The sequence below is a fragment of the Lepisosteus platostomus genome, chromosome 20 (assembly GCF_059453375.1).
Source record: "Lepisosteus platostomus isolate fLepPlt1 chromosome 20, fLepPlt1.hap1, whole genome shotgun sequence".
Taxonomy (NCBI): domain Eukaryota; kingdom Metazoa; phylum Chordata; class Actinopteri; order Semionotiformes; family Lepisosteidae; genus Lepisosteus; species Lepisosteus platostomus.
Genome location: NC_142630.1, coordinates 2,290,442 through 2,312,816, shown reverse-complemented (window position 1 = coordinate 2,312,816; position 22,375 = coordinate 2,290,442). Strand labels below are relative to the sequence as shown.

Genomic DNA, 22,375 nt, shown 5'->3' with positions numbered 1-22,375 from the left:
TCTGAGCCTTCTAATGGGAAGCTTATGGCTGGAAAAGGTGGTTAACATGCAAAAATAACAAAACACAAAGAAACAGGTCAGAAAATAAACATTCTTTATTATTTTCAATTTGTATTCATAATTTAAACTTATCATTTCATTACAATTTTCTCTGTCTGATATATATATTTTTCTCTATCTGTAAGTCTTGTTCAGTTTTTGATTCTTTCTAAAATGTTTCCAGGTGTGATAGGAACTGCACCTCCTTATTCTTCCACAGTGTAGACTGCTGTGAGGTTCGATACAGGTATTCAAAATCCTTACAGCTACTGAGCTACATGAGCTAAACAGACAGAAACATGAGCTACAGACAGAAAGTGGGAAATGAGCTTGGTGACAACTTCATTTTTATCTTCTGGATAAATTGGGAAGCAATAAAAAAGGCAAATAGGGTGTTAGGAAATATAGTTAAAAGATATAATTTTAATATGGGAATATAATGTTAAAAGTGTAAAGTGCATTAATAAGACCTTGTTTAGAGTATTATTTACCAAGTAAGATGTTGCTATTCTGGAATCAGTCTAATATCTGAAACCATTCCTGAGTTTAAAGGAATGTTCCACACTGACAGGCTAAAGGAACTGAATCTTTTTAGTCATTAACATAAAAAAGACAATGAGGGGATCTGTTTCACTTATTCAGAACCTTCAGAGGCACTAACGGAGTCAACCCAATGGGGTTCTTCAGTCTACGGTGAAATAGAAACCAGAGGATACTAATGGGTCTTAGGGGGAGCGCACTTTAAACTGATAACCAGAGGCATTTTCTTACACACATGGCTCTGACATGCTTCTGTGACAGGGGGAGTCTATAACACACTTCCAAACCATGTTGCTGAAGCTAATACTCTGACTCCTTTCAAGAAAAGGCAACCCCTTGTTCTAGAAGTCTGCATTTCTCCCACTGTTTTTTAACCTTTCTCATGTTCTTATGAGTATTGTTTCCCTTAATTAGATACTAAACCCAGAATTATTAGGTCTCCATATATCACAATGTTTTGACAGTGTAATTACTATGAGTTGTGTTTTGGCTTAGCTGGGATATGCTGGTTTGTGCTTGCATATGCGTGGGAGTTGAAAAATTTTTTTTTCTGAATATGTCTCACTAGCTGAAATACTAAGGCATACTGAGTAGGAAATAAAGGAGATAATGTTAATGTTAATGTGTTATCTTTTTTCTTGTTTGCAGTTGTGTGTGTTTTAAGTGGTCCACAGCTGATTGTCCAATGGTTAAGTAAAAGCAAACTTTTTTTGCAGAGTGAAGCATTCATTGCCTGCGTTTTAATATAAAACAAACAAAATAAAGCATTGAACAAATTCACTTGGTGCAAGATGGAATGTATATTGTAAAACCCCTTTTCTGTGATCATGAAGATCCTTAGTGTGTCCAAGATGTATTGTCATCACACTTACGCCCAGAGCAAGCTTGTAAAGTACGGATGGCAACATTGTGATCGTGGCTAAGAGTGGCTGTGGTTTCAGACTTCAACCTGGCAGAGATGTGATGAAGGACTGGAGAGCACAGGCTTTACTCATGCTGAGGTCTGCTGGACAGCATCCCATTCTCCAGTTTGTTATGGTTTCTGGAATGCAATACAACCTCTAACAAACAACCGAGGAGGTGCTGTAATTAGAATAACTACAGCTGATTAACTGCAGCAATAAAACAGTGAGTAAATCTCATTATGTTTCATTAACATGAAAGCACAGATTAGTGTGCGTTTTTTGTTTTCAGAATGATACTGTAACTTTGGTAGCCGTTAACTGCTTCATGGTGTTGCGGTGTGTATGTGTGGTAGTGGCCTTGGGGGTATCCAGGTCATGTGAGATTTTGCATTAAGAATATCTTGCTTGCCCTGAATACAACTCTTAAAAATACTTGCGCTCATTATCAGAGTGGAAACCTTTTTTCTAAAGAGAAGGACAGAGGCAGCCAAGCAGAAATTGAATATTGCAGAACTGTCTTCACCCTCTTTGAGAAACAATCGACACAAAAGACCATTGAAGTTCCTAGACAATCATAGTGAAAATGAAAGAGATTCATTTCAATGCATTTTTAAATAGCTATTTTTATAGTATTTGAAGAATGAAATGAAAAAGAACTATTTTGAAAAAAAGGAAAGGTAAATCCTTTTGTGCAATCCTTATTTTACATAAAATGTCTCCAATGGTTTTCGCTATGCCTAGTTTGGAGATATTTTATATGTAACAGTAAAAAACATTTTGCTGTATGCTTCCTTTGCAAATTAATGAAAGCATGTGAAATCTCAGAAGGGATCTGGTGAAGGCCCTGGATGATCTCAGGGCACAGACACAGGGCACACACTCATACTTGGGCCCATTTTCCCAGAAGCCAATTAACATACAGCACCAGTATGCTTTTGCACTGTGGGAGGAAAATGGAGCATCCAGAGGAAACCTTTGCAATCACAGTGAGAACATACCAACTCCGCACCGAAAGCACCCCACATCTGGAATTGAACCCAGGACCCCAGTCCTGTAAGGCTGTAGAGTTAACCACCGTGCCACGTATAGTATGCGCATACCTTTTCTATTTAAAATTGTCTCTCCGCTTGTGAATGTGTATCCTTTTGTATTCTGTTAAAGCATCATTCTTATTCAGTTCCACTTTGGAAATGCTTTGGAAAATGCCACAGTTGTAGGGTTCCCTGGTATATTAAAAGGTCTGTTTCAGAGGACAGTGCCCTCCAAGCAATGCAGTCAAGATATCTTGTAGACACAGAGTACTCTAAACCAGAGTAGTTCTTGTAGATCACAGGCTGTAATGCTGTTATGCTGAACGGTGTCAGATTCATACCAATTGCTTTCACTCAAACAAAACAATGTAACAGGTGTCTTTATTTTTAACTCAAAGCTGTGTTGTGAAATGAAGAAAGGAGAAGGTTTGGCCTACAGCCCAAGTGACAGACAAGAAAGTCCACCTTTCTTTTCCATCATCTTTAAACCTGCAGTACTAGTAACACAAGATACTCAGATAAACTCCTAAGTTGCCAGTCAAGACTGGCAAGCGCTTTATTTATCGTTCAAGGGCCATTGACTACAAAAGGCAAACAACTGTTATCCTTGTTCTCTGCACTCAAACCCCTTGCAGACCAGTCTGCTCTGGTATTGACAAAGTGTCTTACTGCCTATCCCTTTAAACCAGCATCTGGTCCTTGAGTGGGTGGGAATAAACGTTTAACAGCAGAGATAGTGAGCCCTGAGCATATTATAACTTTACACTTGCTGTCATGGCTTCAGTGGAACATGTTTGGTCACATGAATTGGTGTAAAAGATGTATATTCATGCCACTTAAACCTGTCCTCCTGTTGACAAAATGGAAGGTTAAACAGACGCCACCATGAGCACTGCTAGTTTCACAAGCACCTAACAGATCTGGAGCTCAACACAGCTGACTATCTTTCTCAATTGTAAAAACTAGGTCTGCATAGTCCATAATGCTCTTTAACTGTCATGATCAGTTAGCCACTCTCCTGAGAAGGCAAGACCTGTATGTTTCAATTAACTATATCTGTGATTTTTCTTACTCTCAAACTACAAAAGATTTTTTGTAACATCAGACACATTTTCAATAAAATATGATACAAAAAATATCATTTGGATGGTGTTTCTCTGTATTTTATTTATAGAGTTGAAGTTAGAATTAGTAGTAAACAATTACAATAATTCAGTCTACAGTATATATATTTATTTTAAGGAAAAAGACATTTCTTCTTATTCGTTAGTTTTTGGAATTTAGAAAGTTAATTAGAGAGACTCATGTAAAGGTGCATTAGATGTAAAGAATCTGGTATATTTAAATTTCCAGGAATCTTTATATAAACTTGAAAAGTTAATAAACTATTTGAGTCCTGTGGTAATCCAAGGCAATGTACCGTATGTGTACAGATTGAGATTTATAAAAAAAAAACTGATACTGTATACAAATGGGACAGAATTCTGATAAGGCTAACGCCTAATGTTAGCCACACATATAGATCTGTTTTAGGGTTACTACACCCTAAACAGTGTAGAGTAACCTGAAATCTCAGTTCCACAGCTGAAAATGTAACGTGGATTTCTGAATTATTAGTTGATGTAAGAATGCAGTTGAGTAACTTAATCAGTTAGATCGGAAACTCTATGACACTGGGGACATGAGGATTAGGTTAGGAGTGCCTTGTGTTTGGAGAAATGATTTGCATTGATTAGAATATGAATAGAATGCTCTGAAATCTTTCCCATATGCACACTGTACATGACACACATACTGACTGTTGTAGATCTAACAAATAAAATTACAGTTTTAATTCAACACAATTTTTGCTGGTGATTAGACCAATATGTAAAACCTGAAAACATGAGTATTTGTTTGGAATTTCTTTTCTTCTTCTCTTGCCAAGAGGAGAGAGTGCCGATTAATCAATTCAAGGTCTTCCAGCTGTGTTGAAATTGTAAGCCTTAACTAGCCTCATGGTCATTCTCCTGCCCCTCTCAGGAGAAACAGTCACAAATAATTGATTAATTGCCTCACATACTGTAGATCAACTGTTCAAATCTGAGAAAGCTGGGACAGTCCAGGGTCAAGGGGAAAGGATTTCTCAAAGAACGTACAAGTAATTTCAAGACACATTTTCAGTTTTAATTAGATCAGAACATATTCCCACAGTCAATGAAACTATAAATAGAAAAAAGCAAAAGAAAATATCTGCCTTAAAGTCAGGTCATCGTCTGATATGAAAGTGATTTAAAAAAGGCAGCTTGCACAATCTTAAACACAGAAGTCAACAAGATCGAAGGGGACAACTGAATGTCATGTGCTGTTTCACTACTTTAGTATTTTTTAAAATAATTCATATTATTAGGTATTAAATATGCCTAAGTCTGTGTCAATAACTATAAGAAGCACTACCATCCGGATGAAATCCAATAAATAATGAAAGCAACAGTATCTACAGTATGCACTCCCATTACAATTTTGTTTTTCGCTTCGAAGCATACAACTCTTTCTTGAAGAAAATGTGTAAAATAATAAACTCTCCTGTGTGAAATACTGGAGTCCTTTCTGTGAAAGGAGCCTTAAACAGATAACATGTGCTTTTTCATGGGACGGCTTAATGTAAAAAAAAAACCAGCGAACTAATAAAAGCACAGAGAGCACAGAGACACGAGGAATTGTCTGTATTAAAAAAAAGCCACCTGACTGATCATTTCTGTCATTCATTCAGTTGGATAATCACCAGTACTGACATCATCCCAAATGAACACAAAGCAGTTGTATTAACCTCTGCCACTCAATTAACACAACAGGAAAGTGTGTGTGTCCGATTCAGACACCAGTCATGCTGTATCCAGTCAATGTAACATCAGAGCTCCTGTTTCTGCATTGCTCCTCATTCTCTCACACATTCCAGAGACGGGTCAGTATGTTTATGGGCTTTTGTTCTTTGTTTAGTTGTGTGAGAGCATAAGTTTAGCAGCAAAAAAAAGCATTGCATTCAGGAGATAAGAGATAAGATATTGGGTCCACATTCAATACACGCTAAGGCATTCCAGCTACACTGAAAAGTCACTTCGTGGAAATGAAATGCAACATGATCTTTTCAAAGACACTGTTTAATGGCTATTATCCAGACTTTTAACGTCTGAGGAGCACCCCCACTTTGCATATTTTTTTATTTTAATGTTAAAGCATTTTATTGTTATTAAAGAGATGTTTGTAGTTTGTATGTTCTCCCTGTGTTCACCTGGGCTTCCTCCAGGTGCTCCAGCTTCCTGCCACTGTCCAAACACATACTGGCAGGAGCTGGAAAAATGGGCCCTGGCGCGAGTGTGTGAGTTTTTGTGAGTACGTTGTGTGTGAGGGACTGGTGTCCTGCCTGGGGCGTATCCCCCCTTGTGCCTGTTGCTTGCTGGGATAAGCTCCAGCTTCCCCACGAACCTGAAATGGATTAAGTGGTTAGAAGATGGATGTATGTTATCAGAGATCTGAAATTGGCTGTCAACTTTTATTTTCTTTTAAAGTTGTGAACTATTTGGCACTTGTTATTAGCTGGACTAAATTATTTAAAATACTACATGAAAATGAGATATATTCCATTATCTTCAGTCTTCATTATGTAACCGCTGGATGAAACACTCAATGAGATTCTTGAATGAACATCTGTCTTTTAATTACCCTCACTCAGCTTACTCCTGCAGACTTACACATTTCATCTTGCTATGATGCACTCTGTATAGAACATATTGCAGTTTCCTCCTTCTCAGATTTTATGAAGGGATGAAGCCTCTGTATACAAACATTAAAATAAAATGTTACACTTTGATTGCAGTTCCAGTTGCACGTGTTCTTTCTAAGATGCATGTTTGAAAAATTATTTATGCAGACATTACTGGTGTGCTGCAGTAGTCAACAATTTAAATAATTCCAACTGCATTTCAGACTTTCTCAAGCACAAGGCTGCCATTCATGCAATACAATTAGTAGCACTGCCTTGCTTTTCTGCAAGCATCATTTAAACTCCATGCACATTGTAGAAGAAAGCATTCATCACTGTCAACATTGCTTTTCATCAGTACAATATTGTATACGAGGTATGATGAATGTTCTAGACAGTAAGAAAGACTTCAAATATTGCATACTTTTATACAAGGGTGTTTTTTAAAAGAGAATGCGTCTAGGCCAACACATTTTACAATAATGTGTTATTTTTAAAACAGGAGCTGTCGTGCACTCTTGTATGCAAAATGGATCTAATTATATTTAACCATGGCATATGATGGAAAACTTTGAGACAAAACCCCAGTGCTCAGATGTGAATCAGCAAAATACTACTGGTTATATTAGGAAGTGGCTGAAACTTCCTCTTTCGTGTTTCATAGAAAAAAAAAGGGTCTTGTGATGTGAGGGGCTCTTATAAGAAACAGTACAGTGTATATACTTTCACTGCAGCATAACACTGACTGAAGTTATCAAACAAGCAACTGCAATAACTTCCTCGAACCATTCTTTTAATTTCACTTATACCTTATCGGCTTTAGTCACAACAATTGACTGAATTGCTTCGGTTTAGAAACAATCCCTTCCCAGTATCGAGGTCAGATAGGGTGAGCAACCCCAGTCATCAACTGTAAAGAATGTGAAGGCTTAATCACTATGTGTTGTACCAAGCACTTCAGCTATTCATGTCTTCTGCAAACTGAGTTATTACAGATTGACAGACTGTGATGTCATCAACTGAATATTGAAGATTCCGTGCAATCGTTTTGCTCACATGTCAGGCTGTATGAAAATTCCCAAATGTGAATTCACGGAAGAGAGATCTGCCAGCTTACAATTTAGATGCTACCTTTAGTTCTGTGAACACTTTCTTTGTAGACGGCTGGTAGGACTGAAAAAACAAGGGCTATTCACTTTTTTAGAGCAGCTTGTATTCACTGTGAAGTTAATAGAGCCTACGCGGGTTTTTATGCTCAGTCAGGAGCTTGTTAGTTATTAACAGGGTAGGCCCGTGTTACGGTATGTTTTGAGTTCTGCGTGTTTGAGGGAGACAGTTGTTAGGCTATTGGAGGCTGTTGTTGAGGTTCAGGGAATGTAGTAAAAGGAGGTAGTCAAGGTTGCGGTTTTGGAGGAAACAGGAAGTGAGAGAAAGGAAGTGCTAGACCTCGTGAAACATAACCTGGGGTGAATGAGTTAGCATACAGACAAATAAGCACCCTTTACAGTTTAAAGTTTTAAGCAAGCTCTGTGTCCTTACTCTTGGTAAAAACCAGCTTATGATTTGCTTGATACATTTTGCTTGATGTTGCTGTAAGTCTGTAAATCACCTGTTTTGATTCACGTTTCCATGTATTGCAAAGACCGACTGTAGTAATTTGAGAGTTCCCTTATTGTTTTACCCTTAAATATCCCTTCAGTGACAGATTTATTTAATCTGTTCTATTTAAATCACAAATTGTGTCATTTTTATGTTTGCTGGGTGTTTTGCATGAGCTGTTCTACCAGTCCAGTGGTAACTGTGACTCAGCTCCCAGACACGCTTGTCACTCTATAAGGAACAGTAGGGATGATAATGTGCCTGATGTTTAATAGCATTCCAAAAGTTGGCAAGGCTAAGCAAACCATCTGAACAATGTCTTGCTTTATTAGATTCAAGGGTGTCCTCTTGAACTGAAGCATGTGAGCACAAAGAATAAATATGCCCTCTCAGCAATGTGATAGCCAAGCTTTTAGTGTAGGGTAGCACAAGGAGGGGATGTTTTAAATAACACACAGGCATCTTAAGGACTTCTCACAGTGCAGATGTTTGGCAATAACAAAAATGAGCATTTAGTGAAATTCCAAACACTACAATGGACAAATACAGAAGATGTTATTTATGTGTTTTTACAATTTATCTGTCTTGTTTATTTGTCATGCCAACCAATTGTGTCAGCAAACTATCTTTGAAAGGATTATAACTGTATGAGGAGATGATTCATCAGCAACACTGCACAAGCCTTACAGAAGAGAAAAACAGGCCGGTGACAGAAAAGTAATTGTCGCAGAAAGAAATAAAAATCTAAATCAGTCTCAGGGAGACATATAGGCTCTCATAGAGACACAGAGTTAGGTGCACATTTAAAAATTAATGAAAATGCTCCATGTGGTCTTGAATCACTTTCTGTGGGATATTGGGACTGTTCTCTTAAATAGCTCAAGGGTACAAAGTTAGGAGTCTGGTGTTAGAGTACTGATGCAAGATAATGGACGTTCTGAACAGAAGAGTGCAATGCAGAACACACAGCAGTGATGCTCTTCTCAGCAGCAGCTTCCACAGTATTTTCTAATATGCTCCTGGCAGTTTCATTCTTGGGGTTAATGCTGAGGTGGAGGTTCCAGAGAAAGAGGAATCCAAAAAGTCCCCAGGGGCAGAGTAGGCAGGGGAATGCTTTTGCTAAAAAAAAATGATCACCGATCTCAACAACAGCAACTGGGTAGAGAAGTCACATGAAAGACAGTCTAAGAGGCCGACCGTGCAGGCCACCTGTCACAAATCACTACTTCTCTAGCTCATCTTCCACATCCAGGACGAAAAGGACTTCCCTGGGAAGGAGCGTGACCATCATGACCGTTTACAAGAAAAAGGAGGAATCTGACTGTGGGAGCTCCCTCTTGTCCATGACCATGTCCACGTCTTCATCAACCACATTCTTCGGAGCTCTGCAGAGTGATGCCGGATTTCTTCAATACTTTGTGAAAGAGAATTGGCCTGTCCTTGAATGTTGCCAAGATGAAAGTCCACTGCCAGCCTCCCCTAGGCCAGCAGAACAATCCTTCATGCCATCTATGTAGTAGGGGAGTCCTGTACCGTCTCCCTTCCTCAAGGTTCAACTTGGTGAAAACCTGTCTCCCCAAGAGTTAACCACAGTCTCTTGAACAAATCTCTTTATACTGAGTGATATTACATCATGTAAACTCATTTTCAGAGGTCAATGGAAGAGAAAGCTGAGATCATTTGTTCTGCATTTGATAGCAGTAGGACTGTAGTTAGAAAGGGAATGAAATGAAGATTTACTGAATAAAAATTGGAGGCTAATCCTCCGGTCATTTCTCACTGTCACAATGTTTTTCTATTTGCTGTGTTTTGTTTTCTAAATTAGCACTTTCCTAAGTCCACTAGACCAATTGTCAAACAATTGTCAAAGTACTGAACTGGAAATGTGTAATGTAATTCTCTTTTGTTGCCAAAGTGTTCTGATCTTTTCACTATATTTTCTCTTGAGACATGGAACTCAAAGTTAACAGAAAGCTTTGCTATTCACACTTTAGCATGCTACACTTATTGCAAGTTTTTAAAGCATACCTATAATATTTAACTGGCAATAAATAGCTTACATACTGTTCATAACCTTCATTTACATTATTGTTCTTTGTAAATGGCTATTTCTTGCATTTTTCCAGGAATTTAGATGAGTTCTACCTGATATGAAACCACATGTCCCAGCCTATTTATACAATGTGAGCAGGCTTGCAACAGCAACTGGACTGAAGAAAATCTGATGAGTTTAATTAATAATAATAATAATTGCTTACACTTATATAGCGCTTTTCTGGACACTCCACTCAAAGCCCTTTACAGGTAATGGGGATCCCCTCCACCACCACCAATGTGCAGCATCCACCTGGATGATGCGACAGCAGCCATAGTGCGCCAGAACGCTCACCACACATCAGCTATCAGTGGGGAGGAGAGCAGAGTAATGTAGCCAATTCATAGATTGAGAAAAAATCTTAACCAAAGGTCTCACCTGCTCTCTCCAGATTTGTAAATTAAACTCTTACTCTGACTGAACTGACTGATTGAACAGGAGAGAGTCAGGGTGAAGGTGGATATACAGAAGAATGAGCGAGATCTGTCCATATCTTTGGCACAGGATGAACATGCAGAGTTAAAGGATATTAAAACTGCATTGTCAGATGTGAAACACTGTTTATTCTAGTCCAAAGGCCACTTCAGGTTAAAGCAGGGCTAAATTCCAGCTGAGCAGATGCCAAAAATGTCTATGGTACCATACATGCTTGGCTATGGAGGTGCTTCCAGATTGCTGGCACAATCGACAGGCTAGTTGTAGGATTTCCGACCAATGGGATGTTCTTAAGGGCAATAAACACGGGTCAAAATGGGCCATTGTTCTTGGACCCCAGCCTAATGACACCCTTTGCTCAGATTCATTTTGACAAAGTCGAATCTCTGCCAGAGTGCAGTCGCCGGGACAAGCCAGATGGTATTTGTGTTATAAACAGACACAATTCACACAAGGGGGTGGTCCTCTGTATATATATTGCATTTGAACTTGCTCTGGACCGAACGGGACAGAGCACACCATGGCACGGGCAAATCGGGCCCAGTCAGCACAATAAACACACTGTACAGCTTCTCCCCAGTCTCTCGTCTGCCCTCACATCGCGTACAGCGTGACGTCCACTGGGACTTTTCCAGAAGCTTCGCTCGTCCTCCTGCCTCTGACTGAACCAACGGTCAGCCAGTTCCAGGAAAATGAGCGGAACAAAAGTACAATAAAAAGGACAAAAAATAATACATGGGAAAGTCATTATAAAAGCCCACTTCAAAGTCTCAAACAGTTCCCTGAGTGAGTAAAAGCTCCCATTATTATCACAAGTAAGGTATAATGCCAAACCAGTTAGACCTGGTAAAACTTACATTGTTTTAAGAAGTAGTGTACCTCATCCATAATACCCTGTAATGTTTTTATTCCTTTTTTCTTGGGTTTTTGCTTTGGTTCTGCTCATCAATCCAACAAATTCATCAATCAATTGTATCTTGACTCAAGGAAAGTGGTAGTAAAAATAAAATCCACACTGGAGCCTCAAGCCAGATTCAACAAGCCAGACCTGATAAGGGGACTGAGAGTTAGTGGATTTATCCTGGGTAGATGTCTGGTCTGTATGTGGATCACCACCTTCAAGATTGGCACTCATATGTTCAGGTGGGTAGACTGCAGAGCTCTATAGAAACGCTGAGGATGCAGAGCCCTGAACACTGCTCTACACTGCCCCCTAACGAAAACTGGTAGGAACACAAATCTGTGTGTATTATGCTGTAAGCCTCTGGATTCACTAATAAATACAGTATTAATCAGTACCTTTTATGGACAAAATTTCGTTTGGTAACACATATTCACTCTAAATGCCAAACCAGATTCTTTATCTCTCAGGCTTGGCTCTGGGCAATCTGCTACTGCTGCCACAGGCTACAGCCTCCAATCACCTCCCTCCCTGTGTGATAAGGAGGCTGTGGACAGTGCTGTGTCAGCCTGGTCAAGGCCTTGCATTGGCATTGATTGGCTGAGGTTAGTCCCCCGAAGACACATTCTGCTTACTCCACAATATCCTGTGATGGCCGCCTGATAAGGAATCTCAAAATGCTCTAGAAAAACACCTAAATATGTTTTCTTAGCAATTAGAAGTAGATATCACCCTCTGGACTGGGTCACCTCAAATCTGCAGTGTGGTAAATGCTGACAGTGATATTATACTGTTGCTACTAATACTATTTATAGTAGTATTAATACTGTAGTAGTAGTGTTTGATTCACATTTCAAAAGATTTTATATCAAATGATAATTGGTTGAACATACTGTGCTCTTATAGCGTAAATTAATATGATTTGTTTGTCTGATTAAATTCTTCCTAATGGTAGGAAATAGTCCCATTTAGTCTTATTTCTGATAAAAGAGACTATTTTATTAGTACTCAAATACTATTCCAAGGGTGTTGCACTGAAATGCAGGACAAATTTACACCTATAAATCTACAGCTAGTTTAATGAATTATGGTTTTTACAATAAGAAATGTAAATGGGGTGGCATACCTTCCCTGGAACGAACAACTCGGGAAGACTGGGTAAACTGCTTTCATACAAGAGATTTCACAAAGTAACTGATGCATTTATTCAAATGTTCTTCAAGGTAGGGGTATCACCTATGGAACAGAAAATGTTGCCAGTCCACAAGAAAGATGACAATACTTACCCAAGTAACTATAGACTCGTATTTCATTACGTTATGTAAGCAAACATTACCCAAGTAGTCCTCTGAAGCTCACCCCGTCTTAAGTCGATTCCGTCGTAAGTCGAAAATCGCGATCGCCTGTATCGCGATACTACACGAACCATACGGATTCGTAAATCGAGATCGCGTTTATCGCGATACTACAAGAACCATATGGATGCGTAAATTATTAACATGTATAAATACTACATTGTGTAATACGGATTTGTTTTAAAAACATCACTAATTTTAATCTTTACTCATGGTAAAATAATGCAATGTAGATATAAAATGGAACACAGTAAACGTCAATAATGAAAAATGAGTAAAAAAGCGCTGCTATGCACTTACCGTTAATGTAGTCAGCTGAATCACACTGGACACGAGTGAAATTTTTAATGAAGCTAAATTGGATGAAGCAGAAGAGGAGGCTTGTGATGGTGGATCAACATCATGTCCTTCAGGAGTTGGATCACCCTCAGGGGGTGAGTAGACAGCAGTGCTGGGCTTCTTCAAAAATGTGTCCAATTTAGACTGCGCAGTTTGCCTTTTCTTTTCACTGTAAATCTCCCTGCAGCAAGCAGGTGCATCTTGGATGAGTAAACAATAACATACGGCAGCACGGTATCGCGCAGGCTGATGATGTCATCAATGTTAGACGTTACAACCAAACGCCGGGACACGAAAATAATATACAGTACTGTACGATACGATTAAGGGGACGGGTGTCGTAAGCGCGAGTGGTCGTAAGTCGCATACGTTGTAAGTCGAGGACTACCTGGGTATAACGAAACTAGAAGGTCACCTACTGTATATACAAATAATATCCTAGGGAATACATGGATTTAGAAAAGGTACTTAGGTCTTCTCTAACAAATGATTTAGAGTCCTTTGAACAAGTAACAACAGTAATGGATGCACACAGGGCATATGATATGTAGTATGTAGGTCTTCAAATGGCTTTTGATAAAACTCCTAATAACAGATTAATTGTCCAATTATAGGTCGTAAGCAATCAAGGAAATGCATGGTTAATTAACAGATACTAGAGTGCAGATAAGGCGTAAATGTTGTGATGGTGATGCTATTAATGGAGTACCACAGGGGTCTGTACTAGTACCACTGCTTTTTCCAGTTTATATCAATGATATAGATCCTGGGATGGTTATCAAACTATATTTATTTAAGCTTCTAGCTGATGCCAAATTGGTAGGGTTAGCTAACCATAGAAGTAGGAATGATATAAAATTGAAGACTGGTCAAACCTGTCACAGATGGCATTTAATTTTGACAGCTGCAGTGTGTTGCGTGCAGATAATAAAAACAAACTATAAATAAAAAATTAGAAACACTGAGGTAGGAGAGGCAACTTATGAAAAAGACTGTAGGTATTAATGTCAGCAATAAAAATGGCAAGAAATTAGGATATTTGATATATAGTCAAAAGTGCAGAATTGTAAATCAAGGGGTGTTGTGTTGTGCGGCACGGTGACTCAGTAGCATTGCTGCCTCACGGTGTTGGAGCCCTGGATTCAACTCCTGGGTGCTGTCTGTGTTGAGTTTGTATGTTCTTCCTGTGTTCATGGAAGTTTCCTCCAGGTGCTCTGGTTTCCCCCCACAGTCCAAAGGCATTCTGTGAAAACTGGGGTTAGGAAATGGATGCACGTTGTTAAAATTGTAAAATGTACCAGTAATAATACTGTATACAATTCTGGCCACCACGTTGTAGAATCACTCCGAATCCTTTGAGTCTTGAACAGAGAAGACTATGAAGGGACCTGATACAAGGATTCAAAATCCCCAAAGGCACTGACAAACTGAATCAGAGGATCTCTTCCTGGTGAACAGTGAAACATAAATCAGAGGACAAAGGTGGAAATCAGTGCATTTTAAACCGAGGCCAAGGAGCTCTAGTGTGGAACAAGCTTCCCAGCCATGTCCCAGCTTCTTTCAGGAAAGGGCTGGATGAAATCCTTGGATCAATAAGCTACTAACTTCCAGAAAGGCTGGATGGGTCAATTGGCCTCCTCTTGATTGACACCATTCTTTTGTTCATCTTCTACAACACTAATATCAAATCTTGAAACTGCACCAAATCTTTTGTAATTTCTACCGACAAAGTATGACGGCTTCGTATCTTATGCTTATTGTACTCAAGGGCTGATTTACAGCTTCATCTTGCTTAATGCACATCTGCATTGTTTGCGAACTGTGGTCCATGTTTTTGTGACTCTCTGGGGAAAATTAGAAATTATGTACTTTACCCTACAGCTCCTGAGCCAAGACAGCCAATCACATATCAAGCAATGCCAATTTTATCAAAGAAAAGCCAAAGAAAAGCCACATGGAAATTTATTGCTCGGACAGAAAGTGGAATAAAGTTTTATTTATAAACCTCATGCAGGGATACAGTCACTAGGCACTAGGGAGCTATTTGATGGCATAAGGGTGTTTTTGAACAGTAGTACCAAAGTCCACTTCATTATGCAATGGTCATTGATGTTCTGCAGCAATAACTCCTTTAAAAAAATAATTTTCTTTCTGTTGCTTGTGTTTTACTTACGTACTTGACATTTGGATGTTAAAGAGCTGTGATGCTGCATTTACAGTGACTTGCAAAAGTATTCAGACTAATTCTCTCATTTTACTGAATTACAAATCCTGCATTATTCTACAATATTCTTAAGAAACTTTTAAAAATTGAAATATGCTGTTTGCATAAGTATTCAAGCCCTTTAAGATTTTGTAGAGCCACTTTTTGAAGCAATAAAAGCTTTAAGTGTTTTGGGGTGAGTATGCACCAGCTTTGCACACTGTTAAGGAGTGATTCTGGCCCATTCTTCCAGGCAGATTTGCTCTAGGTTGTTCAGGTTAGTCGGATGATGTTTGTGCACCACAATTTTCAAATAGTGCCACAGGTTCCCAATTGGATTGAGATCAGGGCTTCTACTGGGCCATTGTAGGACATTCACCTTTTTGTTCTTGAGCCAGTCCAGTGTTACTTTGGCCTTGTGTTTGGGATCATTGTCCTGCTGAAAGATGAACTTTCTCCCAGGCTTCAGTTTTTTAGCAGACTGAAACAGGTTCTCTTGCAGTATTTCCCTGTATTTTGCACCATCCGTTCTTCCTTCTATTTTAACAAGATGCCCAGTCCCCGCTGAGGAAAAACAGCCCCACAGCATGATGCCACCACCGCCATACTTCACTGTAGGGATGGTGTTTTCTGAGGTGTGGGCGGTGTTAGATTTGCACCACACATATCATTTTGTGCCACCCTCCCATATAGGCCAGTGTTATGCAGAGCTCTTGAGATGGTTGATTGGTGCACCTTTACTCCGCTCTCAGCTGCTGAACTCTGTAGCTCCTTCAAAGTGATCGTTGCCTCTCTATGGCTTCTCTCACAAGTCTCCTTGTTGTTTGTGTAGAGAGTTTTGAGGGACGACTCTGGGTGGTTTGATGTAGCTTCCAATTCCTGATAATTGAACCAACAGTGCCCACTGGGACATCCAAACATTTGGATATTGTTTTGTACCCTTTTGCTAATTTATGCATTTGTTTTACTTTATCGCTAACTTCTTCGGAATGCTCTTTAGTCTTAATTTTCACAGCTGTCCATCAGATTCACATCCTGGATAATGATCCCTTAGCTGTGTGGTTTTTATCCAGAAAATGTGGCAGTTATTTTAATGATTCACAGGTAGAGGCCAATTGTAAGGCAATTATGTCCTCGTTAGGGCAATTGTATTTCACCTGTGTAAACTTAGGACATCCGCAACACAGGGATTGCAAACAGCATATTTCAGTTTTTTTATTTTTCTTACGAATATTTCTAACATAAAACTATGTCACATTGAAATAATTTTGAGTTTCAGTGCTTAGAAATAAAAATATCACAGATAACTAAATTTCAATGTAGGATTTGTAATTCAGCAAAATGAGAGAATTGGTCAAGCCCTTTGAAGATTGGACAAGAGACAAACAAGGATGTGTTAACACCCGCACTCTATTTTCAATATTTCTGAGTTCTATAGTCCATCTCGCAACAGACATGTTCCCTGATGGAGGGGAGATAACTTAATTAATGGACAGTAAATTGTTTAATCCCAAGTGACTCTGAACCTTTCTGAATTTATTTCATTGAGCTTCAATGAAATAGCATACTGGCCTTACTTGTCACCTTCAGATTCATGAAAGACAATTACTTCTGACCACAAGAGGAAGATTTGATGTATCAAATAGAATGATAGACACAGGGTTTGAAGCTGTAATCATCCTCCATCACCTTCATTAGTTTGATCATTTCTGGATCATCTGGAAGTCAGATTCCACGTTTCCAAAGAATACTTCCAATTTAGCCAAGACAATCACACCAAAGAAGAAGCTTTTAAAAGCATTACTGATATCAGATGTTGGGACATTCCTTGACCCAATCAGATGGAGGAAGAATATCAGTGAAAGAACCCAGCTCTTTGAAACCCCAAAAATGTCAGAACAAGGAAATAAAGTGTAAGTGTCTAAGAGAGATCATCATGACCACATCTGATAGAGTCCCCAGAGACAGATCAGCCTGCCAGAGAATGCACAATGTGCACATTAGCCCTTTCAAGTCATCTTCAGATTCACAAGAGACAATTATCTCTGGCCACAAGAGGCAGCCAGTGACCATGACTACACCAAAACCCCATGTTCAAATTAAGGGAAGCTCAAAAAATGTCCTTCTTTTAAATAATCGAGAACCAGTTGTTTGTTTTATGATTTATGGTATTTTTTCTCTTGTTCCTACAAGTAATGAAATGACAGGACTGACGTAAGGTCATTTTAAACTCCCAGATTTAACTCAGGAGATTGTGGTCATCATTACAGGGCAGTAAATTACAAAAAGCCCTTCAAAAATCTTTGGAAATGCTTGGGCTGTATATCACGATTTGTATGTAATAATTAGTATTGTTACTTTTAAATGTCTGCAAGGAGTGCCTCATTTTGTTCCAAACCCACTAAGCCCTTAGGGATTTTAGCTGATGGTGAAGATCTTGCAGGGAATTAAGAGTAATTATTGTCCGTCTGGTTTGTGGCTTCTCTCTTGTTATGCTGCTCTTCATCAACGCATCAATTTTTGACTCGCATTTGACAAACAGGACACATAACAATAGTGTCTGGGATGGGCTGACTCACGTAACGTCCTATAAGCAAAGCAGGGAAATCCAAACACCAACCTTCTTGTGAGAAACATGCTTTCCAAAACAAATAGACTTCGGTTACTGTAAACTTCTTGACAAAAGGTTATTCAATTAAGATCAGGCTCAGCAAGAAAAAAAAATGTTATGATTCTGTTGACATAAAAGATCACTGAACCTTAACCATGAGAATATCAAAGTGCTGTCATTGCATCTTTATTCTGGAGAATCTTCCAATGCATCATTAGTTATGATAGTTTGCAAGATCATCCATACCAAAATCCAACTGGCCGAGCAAGACATTCACATCAAGCTCTGTATTAACAAAGCCATTCCAAAAATAACTCGTATATCAGTCACAGAGTGCTTTTTCTTTGTTTTAGTAAATATAATGTAATAGCAAATGTATTCTAATCCATCTAAAAGCATGTTTATCCCTTAAGTAAGTTTGATCTGTACCCCACTTCATATTTTTATGGGTGCAAACACATTATCACAGCAGTTTCAAATTTAGATTCCAGCTTTTTCAGTCTTTTAAAATTATATTTCACCTTGGCTCTGGATAAGTTTAGATACATCTTGTTCCATTATAAAAAGGCAGTCAGCCAGTTTTTTTAATGCAGTTCCATGAATTACTGTACATTCTCTCTGTAGCTCTCCCTTTTTTTCTTCGACCAATTCCTTTTGCTACTTTTTGCCGTGCTTTCTGTGCTCATTCTTTCCTGAAAAAAAGCTATCGGAAAGAAGCACAATCTGTCACTCAAATGCAAGTTAAACACAGATAGAATACAATAATTAGATAGAACAGTCCCTTTAGTCCTGGAAGCTGCCAGGGAAGAGAGCCCAACTTCTGTGAGGGTGGAATCACTTGGAACTGCTTCTAACTGTTAGACAAGTGAAAATGGACTTGCAGCCCTACTGAGAGTTGCGAGGATTGTGAAAGAGTAGTGTTTAGGAAAATGTGTAGCTTGTAGCCTCACTTACAGCAGGCAGAACCTCAGATAAACTTAGCAGTCAGGACTCACCCGCACTCCCACCAATTTAAAAGTGTGTATCGAATCACAGAAAGCTATTTCCCAATTGCATTTTCAGGAAAACATTATATTTGCCAGCTGAAAATAATCCTTGAGACCTGTTGTTATTGTGAGGAACTTAGGTTTTCAAGTCACTATAGAATTGCACTTCACTAACCAGGTAAATACTGTATATTCATCCCAATACGGATTGTACTGTATATACCTTTTGCTCACAGAAAACGTGCAAGGAAGTAACACATCCCCTGAAAATAAACTACACTATTTTAGATTCACTGAGCTACTAAGTACCAAATAAGCCAAATGGGCTGACTTGGCCTTGACCCAGAAATGACTGTTCTCCTGTTCTTATTTCAGGTGGTTCAGTTCTAGCACTTGCATGCAGCTGCTATGCATGTATGCATTCCAAGCAAAACAATGTCCAGTAAATTTAGAATATGAATGAAAAAGTATAAGAACTCAGTGCTCCACAGCTGCTGTATATTTCAGTCTAATTCTAATGATATAAGGTATGTGATATAAATGATATAAAGGGTTAGCATGCTGAATTCCTTGGTGTTAACTAGCCTGGCTGAGGCACTAGCCAGAGATAGGTACTCTCACGGTACTTCTCAAAGGTGAAGCTGGGGTGGAGGGAGATGAGCTTAGAAAAGTCATGCGCAGAGCTGTGGGCAGCCAGCAATTATTTATGCATTAGACTTTGACCTCTTCCTGAGCTTATGTTAATGCAGTGAACCATTTAAATTGACCTGACCAAGAGGATTTCCATCCATCCATTTTCTAACCACTTCTTCTCATTCATGCCCGCGGGGGAGCCAAAGCCTATCCCAGTCAGGACACACAAACTCACACCGGGCCAACCTTCCCAGAAGCCAGTTAACCCACCGGCATGTCTTTGGACTGTGGGAGGAACCCAGGGGGAACCCATGCAAACATGGGGAAAACGTACAGTCCAAACTGCAATCAGACAGCACCCCAGGTCTGGAATTGAACCCAGGGCCCCAGCACTATGGCATGTAGAACTCTGCTGGTATTGGAAAACAAAGTGAATAATTCAAAGCACTCGCTTTCATCTTAAGCAGTTTAAAAGCATGATATTGATTTCGAGGTGGAGTTATTACCTACTGTAGAGACCATTTTCAAGCTTGGTTTTCTTGTCCTTTTGAAGAACATTTTTGACAGTATTGTTTAGGTCATGGCTGAGTGGCGAAACGGGCCCTTTGGTAACTTAGCAACACAAACCTTCAGGTAAATATTGAGGGCACCAATATTTTTCATGTTCTAGTGAGATATGGTCTGTAGTACTTCAGGTATTTGTTTCAGCTGTGTTCAAATGTTACCCCTGGCCTCTGCATACAATAGGACACACAAAAAAGGAAAGCTTAGATACACTAACATAGGGTGTTATCCTTAAGTTCAAAATTTTAAAAAAAGTTATTTGTAGTACGATATGATAATATTACAAAATATAATGACAAAGGCAGTACAGCGCATTGAAAGGCGTTGTATTAAGTTTGATTAAGTGGCTCTTAGCACAACAGTGTATTAAACTTGTTTGTTAATGTTCTTTAAGACAATACAATGCTCCTTTAATAACACATATTGGCCAACTATATCCTAGTATTACATTTTACATTGGCAAACAAACAGGTTTCCTAAGAGCCAATTAACCTGCCAGTATGTCTTTGGACATTGAGAGGAAACTGAAGCACATGGGGAGACCATACAAACTCCACACAGACAGCATATCAGAAACTGAGCCCAGGTCCCCCGAGCTGCAAGTCAGCAATACCAACCAGTGTGCCACTGTGCCGCCCCCTTGTGCTGCATTCGCCAGAAAAACCTTCAGACAGTTTTCTTAGTTTTTCTTATAAAAAAGACCCTTATATGCATAAGTGAAGGGCATAATGGATGTGTCTATAGTTACAACGCTGATGTACCCTCCTGTCATTTTAATCGGAACAATATGGGACGTAGTTAAAATTATTTCATATTGGGCAACCCTCTTGTGAGCTAGAACACTACAAAGACAGTGCTTCCATTGCAATGTGTAGAGCCCGCCATCTAGTGGTGACTAACCTCAACAGCATCAACATTAGACCCCTGCCAGTCTGTTGCCACCGGCTCAGAATAACTGTTCGCAGCAGACTACCCTCTGTGTCAATTAGCTTCTCACAGTCACAGTGTCTGTTACAGATTCAGATGGGCAATCTAAGATATTGTCATTTTGTAGCTCCTGTACAGTGTCAATGTAATTTACTGTATAAACTAGAGAAAGTGAAATTTGCATCCATCTGTTTTCTAACCATTTCTTCCAATTCACGGTAACAGGGGAGCCAGAGCCTATCCCAGCAAGAGACAGTACAAGGAAGGACACCAGTCCATCACATGGTACACAGACACAAACACACACACACACACCAGGGCCCCTTTTCCTAGACACCAGTTTACCTACCAGTGTGTTTTTGGACTGTGGGAGGAAACCCATGTGAACACAAGGAGAACATACAAACTCCACACAAACAGCACCCCAGGACTTGAACCCAGGGCCCCAGCACTGCAAGGCAGCCATGCTAAACACCATGCCACTGTGCCACCCAAAGGGAAATGTGCTCAAGAGAATCATTGATAGCTCTGAACATTGATTTTGTTAGTGTTTCCGTCTGTGTTGCTTGCCTGCGAGATACAGCCTGTGAAAGAAGACTACTTTATGTTGTCTGTTTTTGTACACTGTACTTCCTCTGTAAGATATATTCCACGAGGAGTATGTGTGGTGTGGATGGACCAGTAATGCAAAAGTTTAATTCTTTGGTTACATCCTTTTTAGTATATTCTACTAAAATAGTTAAGTTAATGACCACTGCTTCTGATATCAGATCTTTCGGCAAAGCATTCCTTCTTCATTCTGTGATTTCCATCATCTCGAATGGGGAACGAGTCAGAATCTGCCTTGTGTGGACAAGCGGTTGGGAGTAAACAGAAGGAGGCCCCTGGCGCTCTGGAGATTGGCTTTGGTGGTGGCTCCCTGGAGGATCACTGTTTCTGCTGGTTTCCATTCCTGCTGGGCTCCACATCTCCAGTGCTGATTGATGAACTTCGGCACACAGAATTTTCCTCAGCCTCTCCTCAACTGTCCCGCCACCCTCTCTGGCCGAGCTTGCTGGTGGGTCAGAGGATGATGAACTGACACTAGTGGGAATGACACTCAATCAGATGGCCACAATGAGCACGTCTTCCCTCTGCAAGGGGTCCTGTGGGTCACGTCTCAGGCTGCACCCCTGAATAAGAACAGTTCTGAAACTCCTGCACTTGGTGGATACCAGTTCCAGTTCCCATTCGACCTTTTGAGAACTGAAAGCAAATATACAGAGCTGCCCCCAGTAGAAAACTGGGAGGCCCTTATCTGTTGTAGCAGCGGTAGAGGGGACATTGCAAGGGCTGAGGACATGCTTGCATTGGCAAAGAGCGGACCTGCATGTAGCCAGAAATTAGATCCTGAAGGAACTATTAGACGTGGATTTATTCCTTATTTTTATTGGCTACTAATCCAGTGTTTTATTTATTTGCTTCTAACGC

The 22,375-nt window shown here is 39.6% G+C and overlaps 1 protein-coding gene and 1 long non-coding RNA gene across 3 annotated transcripts in view; one reads left to right on the top strand and one right to left on the bottom strand.

Annotated features, from left to right (window-relative positions):
- Nucleotides 1–13,081, bottom strand: part of LOC148644252 (uncharacterized) — a 44,798-nt gene extending 31,717 nt beyond the window's left edge. Inside the window, exon 1 of one of the 2 annotated variants that reach the window (XR_015928643.1) lies at nucleotides 12,943–13,081. This is a non-coding gene — a long non-coding RNA (uncharacterized LOC148644252). The remainder of the gene's footprint in view (nucleotides 1–12,942) is intronic. The other variant, XR_015928642.1, reaches the window with a different exon arrangement.
- Nucleotides 12,942–22,375, top strand: part of LOC148644251 (asc-type amino acid transporter 1-like) — a 37,970-nt gene continuing 28,536 nt past the window's right edge. Inside the window, exon 1 of the mRNA XM_088613668.1 lies at nucleotides 12,942–13,076. Coding sequence (XP_088469794.1) covers nucleotides 13,045–13,076 — 32 coding nt within the window. The 5' untranslated portion in view covers nucleotides 12,942–13,044. The remainder of the gene's footprint in view (nucleotides 13,077–22,375) is intronic.